At 47.7% G+C, this 17,875-nt stretch overlaps 1 protein-coding gene and 1 long non-coding RNA gene across 7 annotated transcripts in view; one reads left to right on the top strand and one right to left on the bottom strand.

Annotated features, from left to right (window-relative positions):
- The window catches only part of PIK3R6 (phosphoinositide-3-kinase regulatory subunit 6), a 56,138-nt gene that overhangs the window by 10,442 nt on the left and 27,821 nt on the right, over nucleotides 1–17,875 (top strand). For 3 of the 6 annotated variants that reach the window (XR_005359486.1, XM_038536851.1, XM_038536850.1), the window contains exons 2-8: nucleotides 5,687–5,785; nucleotides 13,544–13,627; nucleotides 14,075–14,166; nucleotides 14,658–14,726; nucleotides 15,474–15,606; nucleotides 16,129–16,198; nucleotides 17,154–17,337. Coding sequence is in view for 5 of the 6 variants with exons in the window: in XM_038536851.1 (XP_038392779.1) it covers nucleotides 5,773–5,785; nucleotides 13,544–13,627; nucleotides 14,075–14,166; nucleotides 14,658–14,726; nucleotides 15,474–15,606; nucleotides 16,129–16,198; nucleotides 17,154–17,337 (645 nt within the window). In the remaining variant the exon portion in view is untranslated. Of the gene's footprint in view, nucleotides 1–5,686; nucleotides 5,786–13,543; nucleotides 13,628–14,074; nucleotides 14,167–14,657; nucleotides 14,727–15,473; nucleotides 15,607–16,128; nucleotides 16,199–17,153; nucleotides 17,338–17,875 lie in introns of those variants that run through there. The other 3 variants (XM_038536852.1, XM_038536853.1, XM_038536854.1) reach the window with 3 other exon arrangements.
- On the bottom strand, nucleotides 8,674–12,996 carry LOC119871848. The gene is made up of 3 exons (XR_005359487.1): nucleotides 12,712–12,996; nucleotides 12,368–12,515; nucleotides 8,674–10,136 (listed from the first exon to the last, which is right to left on the bottom strand). It is a non-coding gene; the product is annotated as an uncharacterized LOC119871848 (long non-coding RNA).

The raw sequence follows: 17,875 nt of genomic DNA, 5'->3' as shown, positions 1-17,875 counted from the left end.
TTAAGTTGAGGTACTTTACGGGTTTTTTTGCATATTGATGGTCAGTTGTTCCAGACCATTTGTTGAAAAGACTTATCCTTCCCTATTGACTTCCCTTTGCAACTTTGTAAAAAAATCAATTGGCTGTTTCCATGTAGGTCTACCTCTGGATGCTCTATTCTGTTCCTTTGATCTGTGCCTGGTCCTTCACTAATAACTTTATAGTTGTTTTTAAAATAGGGAGATGAATCCTCAAATGTTGGTTTTTTTTTCCAAAATTGTTGGGCTATTTCAGTTCTTCAGAAATTTTTGAATCTGCTTATCTTCTATCTACAAAAAGATATCTGCTGATATTTTTATTGGAATTACATTAAATCTATAAATCAATTGGGGAGAATTGACATCTCAATGATATTGGATCTGCCAGATCATAAATAGTGTGTGCCTTCATTTATTTTTGTGTTCTTTGATTTCTTTCATCAGCATTTTGTGGTTTTCATCGTACAGATCCCACATGTTTGGTAGCTTTATTTCCCTTTTTTAGGTATTTCTTTTTTTCCTTTTGGAACTGTTTTAAATGGCATTGTGTTTTAAATTTTGGTTTCCAGCTGTTCATTTTAGCATAAATATGCCTGATGTTGTATTCTGACATATCCTGTGATTCTGGCAAACTCATTTATTAGCTCTAGGAGATTTTTTTTTTTTTTTGTAGATTCTTAGAGATTTCCTATGTATACCTATACCTGTTACATATGTTACCTGCTTCCTATGTATACCTGTGAATAGGATCAAATTATTTGCAAATAATTTTATTTCTTCCTTTCCGGTCTGTATACCCCTTTTCCTTTTTTTTTTTTTCTTCTTCTTTGTCTTTATCTTATTACATTGACTTCCAATTTTTGTTGATTTGTTGAATAGAAGTGGTGACAGTGATTGTCCTTGTCTTTTCCTAATCTTTGAGGGGAAATATCCAGTTTTTTTCTATTATGTAAGTTGGAAGATTTTTTGGTAGAGACCCTTTATCAGATTAATGAAGCTCCCTTATATTCCTAATTTATTCTAAGTTTTTATCATAAATGTTAAAATTTTTCTAGTGTTTTTACTGCATCAATTAATAGGAGCATATGGTTTTTCTTTTTTAATCTTTAATAAATTAGATTACACTGACTGACTTTCAAATATTGAACCAGTCTTGCATCCCTGGGATAAACCCCATTAGGTTGTTATGCATTGTTCTTTTTATATATTACTGGTCTTTTGTTTGGTAATATTTTACTTAGAATTTTTTTCATATATGTTTGTAAAAAGATATTGGTCTATTTTCCTTCCTTGTACTATCTTTATCTGGTCTTGATAGCAGGAGAGTGCTACACTCCTAAAATGAGTTGGGAAGTGTTCCCACTTATTTTATTTTGGGGACCTATGGATTATTTAGAAATCTGCTGTTTAATATCCCAATATTTGGAGATTTTCTAATTATCTTTATGTTACTTATTTCAAGTTTAATTTCATTACGATTAGCAACCTACTTTGTATAATTAATTATTTTAAACTTATTAAGGTTTGTTTTATGACCAAAGGTATTGTCTATCTTGGTTAATGTTTCATATGCACTCTAAAGGAATTCATATTCAGCTATTGTTGTATAGTGTTCTATAAATGCCAGTTAAATTCAGCTGGTTTTATTATTATTCAGTTTATCTCTATCATTCCTGATTTTCCATCTGCTGATTCTATCAATCACTGAAAAGATTCTTAAAATCTTCAACCATAATTGTGGATTTGCCTACTTATCATTTAGTTTTATCAGTTTAACCTTTGTGTATTTTGAAGCCTTGCTTTTAGGTGCATACATGTTTAGGATTGTTATAGCTTCTTCATGAATTGACCCTTTTATCAGTATGTAATGTGATTAGAAGCTTATTCCTGGTAATTTTCCTTGCTCTGAACTCTACTTTGTCTCATATTAATACAGCGACTTCAATGTTATTTTGATTAATAGTCAGGAGTATTTTTTATTGTTCTTTTGCTTACCTGTGGCATTATATTTGAAGTAAATTTATTGTAAACAGCATAGAGTTGGTTCTATTTTTTTTTAATGCTGATAATCTATGTCTTTTAATTGATGTGTTTAGACCAGTTACATTTCATATAGCTATTGATATATTTTTTATTCAGGACTACCACTTTATTACTCATCTTCTGTTTGTTATTTCTGGGTGTTCCTCTGATAGAAGGAAGAAAGCATTAAGGATTCTTCCCATGCCCTTGGAACTATAGTTCCTCTAGTCAGAGGGAAAACTTTCTCTTTTTTCAGAATTGTAGGCACCTGCAAGGCCACCACTGCTATCACTGTTGCTGCTATTGCTATTACAAGATTGCCTGGGGGATAGAGAGGGAGAAAATGCAAAAGAAAAAGTAAATCGCCCCATCTCTCCAATCCTTTGGGGACCTCACCTTTTTTTATTCTCCACAGACCAGAAAGAGAAGGCTTTTCTTCTAGTTCTTTCTGTCTGCCCTATGTGTGCACTTGTGAGTTTCCGGCTATCTTTGTGTCCAGGCCAGGGTATAATGGGAAGAGAGTAAGTGCAGAAAATTCATTGCCAGATTGTTCACATACTGGCTTTCTTTCCCATTCTGTCTGCTACCATTTGCTTTTCCAAATCCTCAGCTGTTCCATGTATACCATCCAGAGTTTTTAGATGTATCAAGTGGGAGAGTTAGATCAAAGTGTACTTACTCCATGTTAACCAGAGCCAGGATCTCCAATGTCACATTTTGGTGTTTAGTTTTTCCTGACTTTTTGCAATGCGTCTGAACGAATTTAGAAATCTACTTTTTAAAATTAATGTGGGGCAGCCCAGGTGGCTCAGCAGTTTAGTGCTGCCTTCAGCCCAGGTTGTGATCCTGGAGGCCCGGGATCGAGTCCCATGTCGGGCTCCGAAGCATGGAGCCTGGTTCTCCCTCTGCCTGTGTCTCTGCCTCTCTCTCTCGCTCTGTGTCTCTCATGAACAAGTGGATAAAATATTTTTTAAAAAATTAATGTGTTAAAAATGTGTTAACTTTTTGTTACCTAGTGTTTAAAATGAGTACTTCTGAAAATCTTTTCAATTCAGCAAATGTGGATATACATCATTTTTATGTCTGCTTAGTATTTCATTGCACAGGTAACTTTACTTTGCTTAATTTACACTCTGTAGTTGGATCTTTAAGTTTCTTCCGTTTTTCTCCCTTTATAAACAATGTTTCCATAAACTTTGTTGTAGACAAAGTTATGCACTTGTCCAATTATTTCCTTGGGATAAATTCCTAATAGTGGAGTTGTTTGTACAAAAAGTATACACATTTTGAATTTTGATGCTTATTGTCCAACTACCTCCAGAAAATCTACATCAATTATTACTCTCACCAACTGAGTATGACAGAGCAAATCTTTCCATATCCTCGGCAGCAGTGGTTCTTTTTATCTTTTCTAATCATTACCAATGATACATCACATTCTAATATTCCCTTTCTGTGATTATCGATCCCATCTAGAATTATTCAGAATACATTATAATTTTCATTCATTGAATTCAACCAGTGATATTTATTATAAAATTTTCCATTTTAACCATTTTGAAGTGTACAGATTCAATGTCATTAACAACATTCATAATGTTGTACAATCACCACTGTCCACTTACAGAACTTTTTCATCATCTCCGTACCCACTGAAAAGTAATTCCCCATTCCTCCTTCCCACAGTCCCTGATAACTCCTGTTACACTTTGTCTCTGTGAATCTATTGTAAGTGCCTCATGTAAATAAATCATATAATATTTGTCCTTTTTGGCTTGACTTATTTCACTTAGCATGATGTTTTCAAGGCCTATTTATATCATAGTACATGTCTAAATTTCATTCAATTTTAAAGTTGAATAATTTTCCATTGTATGGATATGCCACATTTTGTTTACCCATTCATCTGTTGATGGACATCTGGAGTGTTCCCAATTTTTGGCTATTTTGAATATGCTGCCATGAACATTGATGTGCGAGTATCTGTTTGTGTCCCTATTTTCAATTATTTTGGGTATTTATCTAGATGCAGAATTTCTGTGTCCTATGGTAAATCTATGTTTAACTTTTTGAGGAATCACTGTACTGTTTTCCACTGTAGCTGCACCATTTTGAAATCCAACCAGCAACACACCAGGGCTCTAATTTCTCTACATCCTAGCCAACACTTGTTATTTTCTGTTGCTTTCTTTTTTAAATAGCTATTTCAGTGGGTGGGTATGGAGTGCTTCATCTATTTTTTAAACTATCCTTATTAGATTTTGTTATCAAGGATAAGCTGGTTTTTTCAAAGAATCTTGCCTTCTTTCTCTATGCTTTTGAAGAATTGAAATAGCTTAACATTTTTCCTTGCTAGTTTGATAGAATTTATCAAAGGAACCATCTGAGGCACAATATCACCTTTCTTAAAAAAGATTTATTTATTTACTTATTTCTTTTTATTCATGAGAGAGGCAGAGACATAGGAGAAGCAGGCTCCCTGCAGGGAGCCCGATGTGGGACTTGATCCCAGGACCCCAGAATCACAATTTGAGCCGAAGGCAGACACTCAACCACTGAACCACCCAGATGTCCCAAGATTGATTGACTGATTGGTTGATTGATTGATTTTAGAGAGAGAGTGTATATGTGCGAGAAAGTAAGGGAGGGGTAGAGGGAGAGAGAGAAGAAGAGGATTTAAGCAGACTCCTTACTGAGTGCAGAGCTTGATGCAGGGCTTGATCTCACCACCCTGAGATCATGACCTGAGCCAAAATCAAGAGTGGGACAACTGAGCCACCCAGATGTCCCAACATATTTCATTTTTTAAGAGCTAATTCTTTGACAACTTTCTTTATTTCTTCACTGATCACTAACACAAGCAGTTTTCCTAACTCTTCTGGAGCATTTTGTGTCATTTTTTATTTCCCTATAAAACCATGTGTGATAGACAGGGTTCATATTTTTCACATATTTGTAGCAATATATATATAGTTAGATATATATACAAAACATGCCAACATATGCATATATATGGTATGTATGTATGCTATCTTATCTAATCATTGCCAATGGTATATCACATTTTAATATTTGTTTCTAGAATTTTCAATAGGCTACCATTATTCAAAGTACAATATATTTTATTCCATTGAGTATATATGACATTAACCTTTCCTGAGTCTTTCTTATTGTTCTTTTTTTCTCTCTCTCTCTCTAAATTAGCTCTCTTAGGTATATCTTTATTCATTTGTTCTTGGATTTGTTCAGAGTTCCTCTTCAGTGGGTCCCTCCCACTGAGGTCATGGCAAGGTAACCAGGGGTTATGACTGAGGGCATGGTTTTGAGAGCCAGCTGGTGTGAGTTCAGTGCTCATTCATTGATCTTAAATAATTGTTTAACCGCTCTGTCCTTCAATTTCCCCATCCATAGAATGGGGGAGGATATAGTACCTACCTCATTAGGTTAATACGAATATTAAAGAGCTGATAGTTTTTAAGTGTTTAGAAGAGTGCCCGGCACATAGCCAGCACTATAGAAGAATTTCTTAAATAAATCTAGACTTTCCTCCAATGTGCTAGAAGCCTAGGTCCCCTAGGAGCCTCTCCATTCCCCCAAATATACTTTATCTTCCCACTACTTATGCTAACTGCCTCTTATTTTGCAGAACCACCTCTGTGCAGACAACCACTTTACTTTCCATTCTGCTGCCTGAGACAACCACATCCTCCTCACACATAACCCCAGGCTCCCATGGAGAGCTCAGGTCAGTACAATCGGGGCCAGAGGGGTCTAGTGCACCTGGCTGGATCACGGGGAAGGCCTCTCTTGCAGATGAGAATGCCTCCAGCAGGACCACTTTCACCTTCACCCAGATCCCCCCCACTCAGCTGCCCCAATATTAGAACATCTTGAGAAGTGGACATTCACACTCTTGTACGAGACCCAGCTGCTTGCAGGTCACTGAGCTAGACGTTTGGGATAATGACAATAATACTCGAGATCTATCACCGAATGCTTGCATTTATTTAACAAAAACCTCTGTAGTGCTTACAATCCATCAAGTAGTGATAAAAGCACTTGAATAAATATTAACTCATTTAGTCTTCATAAAGACCCCATGAAATAGATGTTATCATTGCTCCCATTTCACAGAAGGAGAAAGTGAGACCCAGAGGGGACAGGTATTGCTCTCAAGGCCACATAGATACTGTTTGGTCAAACCAGGATTTGACCCCAGCCATCTAGCTCCAGCACCAGGCCCTTAGTGATTTCACTGTAGACTGCTCTGTGCAGACATCAGAAGGATTCGTGGGGTACAGTATCAATGTAATTGTCCTTGTTTTACTGAAAGGGGAATGGAGGCTCAAAGAGGTTAGTTAGGTAATTCACTCAAAGCTACACAGCTAGTAAGTGGCAGAGCCAGGTTGAGAACCAAGATCTAGCTCGTTCCAAAACCCAGACTCTTCATGCTTTATCAATCTGGGACAGCAAGGAGAGATGGCCCTCTCAAGATGTGTATCACTTAATAGTCACCCACAAAGTTCCAGAGCACTCCTCATGAAGCTTAGACCCTAATGCCCTTGAAGACCCCTATCCTGAGGGGAGAGCACACCCAAAGCTGGTGCAGCTACCAGGTTGTTACCATCCCTAAGACACGCATCCTTTCTACACATATCCACTGTCATAGAGCCTCACCCAGCCAGAAGCAGCTCCATCTGAACCAGGCAAGCCCGTGAATCCTGGTGTGATATTCCAGGTTGTCTTTAACCATCTGTGGTTTGCACTGGGAGGAGGGGGGTGGAACCAGCATGGTGAAATTCCACATATTTCAAAACCAATTTATTTTGCACTGACTTTAATTATAACAATAGGTGCACACCATGCTGTGTTTTAGGAAGAGAGGTATGCCAATAAAGTTTCTTTGGGTACAACCAGTAGAAACACATATGGCAAGTTTAATCTTCAAAAGTAAAGAGTGGCCAAGCATTGAAGGAACATCTGAAGCCTCAGGCACCAGCAAAGGCAGAGAATGGAGTGGACTTGCCACCAGGACAGGAAGAGGTAGATGGTGACCTTGGAGAGCGCACCACGCATTCTTCCCTGTTGACCATCATCTGCACAGGGGTTCACCTGGAGGGAGAGTCTACTGGCCAGCTTGGTCCTGTGCCCACTCCGAGACCCAGACAAAGCAGGGAGGATCTCTGGGCAGGAGAAACCACAGACATCCACCACCAGAGACGTGAAGGATGAAGTCCCCACCCTGCCCGCCCAGCCACTCAAATCAAATGGGCAGAAGGAAACATCCCAAAAGTCGATCCCTGAGAGCTCTGAAGGGAACTTTTCCCATCATGATCAGAACTGCAGTTTTACGGGCTGTCTCCCCAAATTACAAACGTTTATTAGCCTTTCCCACCTTCCTATAGCCCTAAGCGGTTCTGTCATTATAGTGTTAAGAAGAGGGGCACCTGAAAAGTAAGGTATTTATCTTGAGGGTTGCAAAAAAGCAATGTTGCAAAAGCACCAAAGCTATTGTTACTTTGCTATCCCTGCCAACAGGGGCCATGATTACAAACATTGTTAGAACAATCTGAGCCTTTGTTCCATGAGAGTAAGGAGGTCCGGCATGGGATGGAAGAAAAGTGAGCCACATTACTGCAGCTGATGGCGTGTCTGGGTGCTGAGCCTAGATTTCAGTGAGCGGCTGAGGTGCTGAGACAGCTGTCTGCGCACCAGAGGACCCCCGATGAGTCCTCAGCTCTGGTTGGAAGGGCAGTCCATGAGGTCCAGGTGATCAATGTGTGGGGACTCATGGGATCTGGGAGGATGGACCCTAGCTCAGGGGCCAAGGTCAGAGAAAGGCCACAGCATGAGGAAATGGAACCCGGGGTTAGTGATTTTATAGTGATTTTAAAAGAGAACAGACCAGAAAGAGTTTATTGGTAAGTTTCCATTTCCTTCCCAGGGAGGGGATGCTGATTCGGATGACTGACACCCAGAACATAGAAAAGGGTGATTCTTTTCAATACTCTAGATTTAGGGGAACATCCCTTGGGAATTACAAAGTCAACCTCTTTGGCAATAATTCTGTGTGTACCAAGGGTTACCCCTGTAACCCTTGCATCTGGATGGACACATCCACCACCACCCCCAATTCCACTCCTGAACAGAAGAAGGCTGAGGAAGGACTAAGTTTGATTATTCTTCCGAGACTTCCCCATTCTGATGGGTGTGTTAGTAGGGGTATCCTATCGTTTACACATGCATAGAATGAGATTTATTATAAGGAATTGGCTCACATTGTTTTGAAGCCTGACAAGTCCCCAGATCTGCCATTGGCAAGCAGTAGACCCAGGAGAGCTGATGGTGTAGTTCCAGTCCAAAGGCAGGAAGAAAACCAATATCCCACATAAAATGAACTATGACAAGTAGGTATGGGGTGACCCAGACTGGTCTGCTTGGAAAAATCTTAGATTTTTTTTAAAGATTTATTCATTCATTCATTCATGAGGGACACACAGAGAGAGGCAGAGACATAGGCAGAAGGAGAAGCAGGCTCCTTGCAGGGAGCCCGATGTGGGACTTGATCCCAGGACCCCAGGGTCACACTCTGAGTAGAAGGCAGATGCTCAACCACTGAGCCACTCAGGCATCTCGTCTTAGAAGATTTTATTCATGTCAAGGCTGGACCCCAGGAGAGCTACAACACTGGTGTCTACTGGGTCCCAGGGTCACATTTCTGAACAAATGCCACCCCTATTGCAAAATATGCTAAGAAACAGCCACAATAAAAATCAGCTTTCTCCAATTATACTCTTTGTATCTCTTCCCACCATGGTGACAGCCAGGGAGAAGCCATTCTGACCCTGTGACCTTCATCCTACACACAGGGATGATTGTCCTCTGTGGACTCTGAGCATCTGAGCCCTTGACTCTTTCCATGACTAATAGGTCAATTGTCCAGAACTCGAAGCATATCACCCAAGACAGTAATTCTCATTAGACAGGGCAGTCCATGAGGTCCAGGTAGGAGGACTTAACTATCCACTAGACTATTCTGGGAGGGCTCCTAAAAAAAAAACATAAAAACAAAAAAACAGTATTAGTCCCTACCCTACCCTCAGATATCTGATTTAGAGTGGTTTGGGGTGGGCTAACATTAGTGTTTTTTACAGATTTCTGGGTGGTTCTTCTATGCAGCCAAGATTGAGGAGAGAAAAGGCAGTCATCCTATGAGGGGCTTGGGAGTGATCTGATTCTGTCTGGGATCATGGGGCCAACACGGAGCTGGAATTGCCAAATATCACTACAGCCCCAAATGGTCTGAAATCAAAGAGTGGATCTTGAGCTGCCTTGAGAGCGGGGACTCTTTTTTCCCAGGCAACTATTCAACACATTGGCTTTTGGTATTCAAAGCCCAGACACACAGAGACAGACGTATGTTCTTCTCCCTTTTCTGGGTAAGCAGGTGAATTGGGCACCTACAAGCATGTAGTTTTAGAAGAGGAGCATCTGGCAAAGAGAAAGCTCTGCTCCAATAGCTCTTGGCCACACACAAATCACCTCTCCCCTCTGAGCCTCATTTTCCCCCAGCTGTCAAATGGGACGAGTGCCTCCGAGGTGTTTGGAGAGGCAAGATGGGGCGGAGGTTAAGAGCTCTCAACCTGGAATCTACAAAACAAAACAAAACAACCAGAGAACCAGAGAGAACAGTACTGGCCCTGCCAGACTCCCAGGGCTCTGCTCAGAGTCCGAGATAATACACCAGAAAACTCTGCACGTCCACGAGTCTGTCTAGAGAAGGTTAGCTGCTCTAACAAATGATCCCAATGTCAGTCGATCGGCACAACGAATGCTTATTTCTGCACGCACATTGCCATCCAAGTCGGGCTCCAGTCTTTCAGGGGTCAAGGCCCCTTCCTTCTTGGGGCACTGTCATCTTCAACATGGCTTCCAATGTCACCACGGAACGGGAAGAGACAGGTGGAGGATAGTGCAGGGGACTTTATGACCTATGTTGTGTCCACCACGTTCCATGGGACAGGACTCAGCGCCCGGCTCCCATCAACTGCAGGAGAGTCTGGGAAATGGAGTCTTCCCGTCCACCTGGGACAAACCTGAAATTGGTTTAATGAACACAAAACATTGTCTTGCCACACCTCTGTAAGACTCTCCACATGTATGCCTTTTGAGCACTATTTATTTTTATTTTTTTAAAGATTTTATTTATTTATTCATGAGAGACCCAGAGAGAGAGCCAGAGACACAGGCAGAGGGAGAGCAGGCTCTGGACCCTGGGATCGCAACCTGAGCTCAAGGCAGATGCTCAACTGCTGAGCCACACAGGCATCCCTCAAGCACTATTTAAATGTCAGATATTAATAGTAATGTGATGCCTAATAGTGATACCCCACCTCCTGGATGGAGGGGGAGGGAAATCATTATGAATGTCATTTATTTATTGGCTGTTCTAGGAATAATGTTAGACATGCATGTCATATATGAACAACCCTTAGACACCTGAGGCACAAGAAATATCTCTTTTTCTTTTGTTAATCGCATCAAACCCAGCTTTCAGCACTCAGTTTTCAAGACTAGTGCAAATTCCAATGTCATTCACTCGGGGTGCTGTTCCCCTCTTTGCCATCTTCTAAGCCCAAGGGTTACAGAGTCCTCACGATGGGAAGAAGCCATTGTGGTCTACAGTCCACTGGAGCTGTAGCCCCTGCCCCAATTGCACCCCACCCCGGACAGGTTAGCCAGGTGTGCGTGGTCTATAGGGAGAGAGGGGGTTCTTTTGAGATGTTCTTGAGCGAGTGCTGGCAAAGGTGACCCGGGAGACCGCAGCAGAAGCCCTGAAGCGCAGTGTAGCACTCACCTGCCATCACCTGCTGCCCCTGGTAAGCTGGGTCCCAGCCAGCCCTGGTCTTTCTCCTTCCCTGGGTCCCCAGTCCTGGGGGACCCAGCCTCCCACCCTTGGGTTCCCATGTCCTCTGTCCCCATCCCTTTGAGACAATCCAGCTTGGCTGTCTCGGTCCCATGGCCAGGGGTCTCTGCCTCCAGGGGCCAGATACAAGGTGTCAATGAGCGAAACAAGGACAGTGGACACTATAAAGAACCAGAGTAGCTGTGCCTCCGTCTCAAGGGTGCAGCGGCATCGCAGCCCTGTCCATCTCCACATGTGACGAGAATGCACGCCTGGTGTCACAGACTTTCAAAAGATGCCAAAAACCCAAACTTTTATGTAAAAATCTCCTGATTTGTAAATGTAAGCAGCTGATTCCTTCCTTTTTTTTTCTTTCCAAGACCCTCTATGAGCCCAAACAAAACACGTCTGCAAGCCAGATGTGGACCAAATCCTGAGCGTTGGTTCCGGCTGCCCAGACTTTTGAAAACAGACTTTATTTGGAGTTGTCTCCTGGGGCTACTGGCAACTTCTCTATTTTTCTCTGAAACATAAAAGCTAAACTCCCTGTGCAAGGCAGGGGAACCCAGGGCTCAGAAGACCTCAAAGGCTTGGCTGCCCTTCTAGTGGGGGACGGGACAGGGAGGAGATGGTGGTTGTCACTGTTTTAAGTCTGTGCCGATGTCCGTGGTGAGGCGGGGAAGGAGGGAGGAAGAAAGTAGACATAACACAATGTTTTAATAACTTGGCCCACATTAACTCGTTCAATCTTCACACAAGGCAGAGATAGTAGACAGAAAGACGGCTTGTGACCAGCCTTCGTGCCAGGCTGAGTGATGTCCTTGCACCAGTGGGGAGGTTGCACAGACTCCGACCATAACAGCTGCCCACTCTCAGCCTCAGGGAGACTCAGGAACAGGCCTCAGTGTGGTCCTGGGGGGACCCAGGGAGAGGCAGGAGAAAGGTGGGGGGCTCAGAGAAGCCAGGGGGCCCTGGCCGACTTAGCAGAGCTCACGCCAGAGCCCCCCCTGGGGGCATGGTCCCTGAGCACCAGCACCTTGGCAAAACACATTCTGACTCCCAAATGGCCACCTGCTGCTTTTCTAAAAAAAAAAAAAAAAACCCACACACACACACAACTTCAATCCTGCCTACTTCCAAAGGAATACGAGGCAATTACCACACATGCTAAGTAGAAGATAGAGCAAGAACACCAAAGAGGAGCAAAGAGGAGACGTCCCTGGGCCCGGAGAGGAACTGATTTTCGAGGCTGGGCCTCACTTTGACTGCAAGTTTCCTGACAGCCAAGCAAAAGAGGAACCCCTGAGACATGTGGTTTTTATTGTCTGACAACCAAAGAAAGCACCCTTGCCCATAAAGGCGAACACTTGGTTAGAGCTAGCCGTAAAGAGGAATTTAGGGCATGGGAAGTGTCTCTCATACTTCCTGTGTGAGTCTGGAGCTTCCAAGGAGCAGACATCATGACAGGGTGGCCACGCAGGAATTGAGGTGGGGACACGGCCGAGGGGCAGGATACGGAGAGGATGCTGACGGCCGTCCAGCTCCGAGGGAAGGAGAAAGAGGAGAAGAACTGGTGGAAATGAGTTCCGCTGATAATGTGGCCAAGTGGGGCTCAGCAGGAAGGTTGGGGACCCCCCCCAGCAGAAGCCAGGCAGCTTGAGGAGGAGGTGCCACGGTGGCCAGCAGCATGACCCCGCGCCAGTCAGGTGCACAGCCCAGAGCTGTCCCCCCAACCACCCTCCACCCCTGCCCCTCAGCCAGCTAACCTCCCTGTAGTGGGAGATGGCCCAGGAGCCCCCTCGCTGCCGACCCTTGTACCGCCCTCACGCTTTGCCAGGTCAAGATCCCACCGTCGAGGAAAGCATGATCCCACGACACTCATTCAAATGGCGAAGACGACTTTATCCAAGACAATCACCACAGGGGGCAGAGCTTGGGCTCAACCCCGAATGACACAGAGACATCTGGGGAGTCATGAGCCCATGAGCCGCGTGGGGGCCGAGTGGGTGGAGAATCAGTAGGAGGAGACACGGAGCTTCTGGATTCCTGCTAACAGTGTTCTGCTAAAACGGGGCTGGGCAGGCGGACGGCAAATCCCGGGCTGAGGTGGGGGCCCTGGTAGGGAAGTTGACCCAGAGGAGCCGGAGTTAAGTTTGAGGAGGGGGCCAGCCTATCCCCTCTTGTCCCAGTACTTATCTGACATGAAATTGACTTGACATTTAGGAACACGTGATACATATATTTTTTTTTGAACACACATTAAAATGAGTGTATGATGATTCAGGTCTCAAGACCATCTGAGTGCCCCCTAAAACCGCCCTGTGTCCCGCCAGGAGCACCCCCATGGTGCTTTGGGGGACGCTGGTTTTTGCAGGGGATGCAGAGCTGCCACTTGAAAGGCTCTGCTGCACGCCCCGTGTGCTGGTGGCCCCACTCTAAGCTGGTCACTTGGGGGCACCTCTTGGGTCATTTTGGGGCTTACAGAATGGGGCTAAAGAGGGCCTCAGGGAGAGCAGAGGTGGGGGCGAGTGTGGCCAGGGGCGCTGAGCTTCAAAGCTCCTGGCTGGCTTCAATGCTCGCCCTACCCCTGCTGCCCAGATGTGGAGCTGGACCTCCAGCGGAGCGTACAGGCCGTGCTCCGGGAGCTCAGCGCCCAGGCCCCCGCCCTGCAGAGCAACCAAGGTAAGAGCCAGCCGGCAGCCCCGGCCCCCGCCTCCTCTTTCTCACCCACCTCCCCGATTCCCCTGGCAAACAGAGTTCCTCTTGACCCTCTGGGCCCGCATGACTTCCAGAAACGTGGCCTGATGTGCTGAAACGTGAACACTACCAGCCCATAAGCCACAGGCGCGCACACCCCTGTCCCCACGGGTGCCCCACATCCCCACCCTACCACCCTGAGACTCTGCTGTCCTCAACGGGGAGCAGAGCAGAATTTCTCCACCTGCGAGGAGCTCACCCCTGTTTTCCCAGAGCCAGGCGCCCGGTGGCAGGGTGGGGTCAGATCTGTGGCTGCTCAGAGTCACAGTCTGGGGCTCCCAGGCTCAGGGTCCTGCTCAGCGGGGTGGGGGCTCCCCTCTAAGAGCCCCCTGTCCTGCCCGCGTGTGCTGGGCTCCCCTTCGTCCCGGCCAGGCATGTGGAGATGGTCCCTGCACAAGAAGGTCGAGCGAGATCCTGCCAAGAGTCCGGCGCTGGTCCGCATCCTACTCAGAGAACTGGAGAAGGTGGGTTCTCGGGCTCTGGGGAGGCAGAGGGGCTTGGGGGGAGGTGAGGCCAAGCCAGCTGGGGCCTCAGTCTCCTCAGTGCTGTGCCCCCCCAGACACTGGTCATTCACTGGTTGCCTGCATGATTTCCAGGAGCTAAGTGTCCGTCCCGCACTCCTATAAGGACATTTCTTTCCTTTCCACTGACCCCTATGGTTTCGCTTGACCTAGCATATTGCAAAGAGAAACTGGAGACCGTGACCGTAGATGGAAATCCCCACTTGCAGAAACTGAAAACGCGGATAAACACGAGTGCATACCTATTGAAAATGTTTTCTTCGTTGTTCCTGTGCCCCCCACGCCACCCGATGCTCTGCGTGCAACCGTTTGGGAAACACGGCACTCTGGGAGCCTCCACGTTGGGGCTTGGCACCAGTTCCTGCCCCGAGTGGATGCCCCCGCCCCCTGGGTCCCCAAGCCCAGTAAATGCCCCTCTGTGTCCTGTTTTCCAGGCAGAAAGCGAAGACCTCCGGCACGTCATCATCCCCTTGCTGCACACTCTAATGTACGTGCTCACTAAGGTGAGCTGGGCCGAGCGTCTGGAGGTTCGCGGTACCCCAGATACCATCGCCTCCCTCAGGGGACACCCAGTCTCTGTCTGGGCGAGCCTAGAACTCTTGGGATCGCCTGCCCCAAACTGGCTTCTCTGCACCAGCTGTGACGCCCTCTCCCTAACCCACGGAGGGCTGTTCCCCAGGAGGAAGTAGGGAAGTGGGAAAGGCAGCGTGCAGAATGTGCCAGAGCCCCGGGGGGAGGCTGGAATGAGGTCCCAGGGATTGCTCCTCTGCGCGCTGGGGGCGGCACTGACCCCTGCACAGGGAAGTGCCAGGCCTCAGAGATCGTGTCTTGGGCACAGTAACCAAGAGCTGTCAACAGTGGCATAGGTGGGAGTGGGCAGCGAGGGAGACGAAGGGGCAAGAAGAGGAGCTCAGGAGCTGCTGGGATCCAGGGGCAGGATGGAGGAGGGGGAGCCCCCCTCCCCGGCACTGCACCCAAGCATCATGCCTACGGGATACCCCAGTTTTGAGCCTGGGCCACTGCAGGAATGTGCTCCCCCGACCAGCAGAAGGCTGGGGATGGGGGTGGTTGAACTTGAGTGGGGATGTCCAAGAGGAGGCATCTCACAGGCGCTGGGAGCAGAGGCTGGGGTGCTCGCCTGGGAGGGTCTGGTTGTCAGGCCCACCCTCCTTGCCTCCGTCCCACTCTCCAGCTCCACCCAGAGCCCTTTGGTGACCCAGGGCTCTGAGCACCCGACTCCTCCCACCCAGGCCACCGGCATCACGGAGGAGCTGTACCGGAGAACCTACACCTTTTGCACGAGGCTGCTAACCCTGCCCGCCCCCTACTGCACGGTTGCCTTGGACTGCGCCATAAGGCTGAAAACAGAGACAGCTGTCCCAGGTAAGAGCTGCCCCAGGAAAAAGATGTTCCAGGTAAGAGCTGCCCCAGGTAAGAGCTGTCCCGTAAGATCTGTCTCCAGTGAAAACCTATCTCAGGTAAAAGCTGCCCCAGGTAAAAGCTGCCCCAGGTAAAAATTATCTTAGGTGAGAGCTATCTCAGGTAAGAGCTGTTCCAGGTAAGAGCTGTCCCAGGTAAAACTGCCCCAGGTAAAAGCTATCTCAGATGAGAGGCATCCCAGGTAAGAGCTGCCCCAGGTAAAAGCTATCTCAGGTGAGAGCTGCCCCAGGTAAAAGCTATCAGGTAAGATCTGTCCCAGGTAAAGACTACCTCAGGTAAAAGCTGTTCCAGATAAAAGCTATCCAAGTAAGAGCTGACCCAGGTAAGAGCTGCAGCGCCACTTCCGTCATGGTCTTGCTTTTTCTTCAAGCTTCCTGGAGCTAGAAGGTTCTAGCACCTTCTGTGAAGGTGACGAACGGGGTTCAGAGACTGGGGGCTGGCCGGCTGATGGGGTCTGCTTTGCAGGGACGCTGTACCAGAGGCTGGTCATTGCCGAACAGAACCTGACGAGTGAGCTGTACCCCTACCAGGAGAGGTGAGTGGCCCCAGAGAGGCTGTCGCCTTCTGTCCCCTCCGGGCATAGGGACTCCGTGACCACTCCCTGAGCGGGACCAGGCTGGATGGAGAGCAGCCCCAGCAGAGCTTCCATCAGAGACATTTGTCCAGCAGTAGAGCGTATCTTCGAGGGTGGGCAGGGCCGGCCTTCTCCGGCTGCGTCTTTCTTCTTGGGAGGACCCCAGAGCCATCCTGCTCACACGCAGAAGGTGACACAGGAACTGAACCACCTGCAGTTCTGTCCTCCACCTCCGTGCCGTGTGCAGCCAGGCAGCCGCGGGCACCACAAGCACCCCGTGAAATCTGGGGCTTTCCTCTGTGTGTTCCCGGCCCCTTCGCATAAGCTTGAGGAATTGCCCACCTTTTGCGTTGGAAGGAAGGGCTGAGGGAGTTGGGGCGTCCTGCCTCTGGCCCTGCAGGCGCCTGCACTGACCTAGCACCTGAAGGCACAAGCTCGAGGCGGTGTTCATGGAGGGGGCGGTGCGGGGAGGCGGAAGGACCCAGGGGAGCAGGTGCAGGAGGCTGGTTTTTCTGGTGATGGGGCGATGAGAGGAGACGGGGCTCACTCAGGGTCCAGAGCTCGTTTGGGCGGGAGGGATTTAGGGTCCCTCCTAGAGGATAAACTCATCCCTGGACCATGATGCTGAGGCGCAGGGAGCAAGATTGGGGTTGGGACTTCCCTGGATGTGAGACCGGCACCCCCTGTCACCCTCCCCACCCAACAGGGACACACTGCCCCTGACGGCTCCTATTTGCCACAGTCCCCACCGTTCCCTATTGTGTTCCTTCCATAGACTTTTGGATTCAAGCCTCCTGTTTTCGAAGGAACAAAACACTTAGGGGCTGCCAGGCGCTGAGGGTGCCCCATCCGGGGGGCTCTTCTCCTGCTGATCATCCTCACCAGCTTCCACCCTCCCCGCCACCTCTGCCCACAGAGTGTTCCTCTTCGTGGATCCTGAGCTGGTCTCTCCCTCTGTGTGCAGCGCTCTGCTGCTGGAGATCGAGGCGGCGCAGGTGCAGCAGACCCCAGAGGCCTGCATGCGCCACGTGGTCTCCCACGCCCTGCAGGCAGCCCTGGGGGACGCATGCCATGCCAGTGCCCTGCAGAGGAAGCTGAAGGTAATCACCACCCTGTCCTTAGGGGGCCCTGCATGCCCACGCCAGTGTTCCTCCCCTCCCCCTGTTCGCATACCACCTTTCCCCATGATCGAAAATGAGTGCACACTCACGGTGGAAAATCTGGGAAAAAAAAAAAAAAAACCATCTTTGCACGGATGAGTGCGCTGTCATTTATTTAACTCCTGCCCCTGTTCCTATGGTGGGCATTTCGTTCATTTCCAACACTCACCCACCCACTCCTAATTTTTTCCCTCTGGCTCCGCCTTGCACCCCTGTACACGGCCGAGGCTCCAGTAGATTGGAGATGCTCCAGCCAAGGGTTGCTGTACCAGGTGCTGGGCTTCTGGGGTTGGCGGGGATGCCGCCTGGGGCCTGTGTCTCCCCCCGCCCCATGGGGGAAGCGATCTTTCCCAAGGGGAAAGCTCCAGTCCTCTGGAGACACTAGGTGGGATGGTGGCTAAGGCTCTGAGCTCAGGTGCCGCTGCTACAGAAGTGGGGGTGCCCTGGGGGGAAGGGTCAGCCACCCCCCACTTGTCCT

The sequence above is a fragment of the Canis lupus genome, chromosome 5 (assembly GCF_011100685.1).
Source record: "Canis lupus familiaris isolate Mischka breed German Shepherd chromosome 5, alternate assembly UU_Cfam_GSD_1.0, whole genome shotgun sequence".
Classification (NCBI taxonomy): domain Eukaryota; kingdom Metazoa; phylum Chordata; class Mammalia; order Carnivora; family Canidae; genus Canis; species Canis lupus.
The sequence above is the reverse complement of the archived record's forward strand: the minus strand, read 5'-3'. Positions and strand labels throughout refer to the sequence as shown.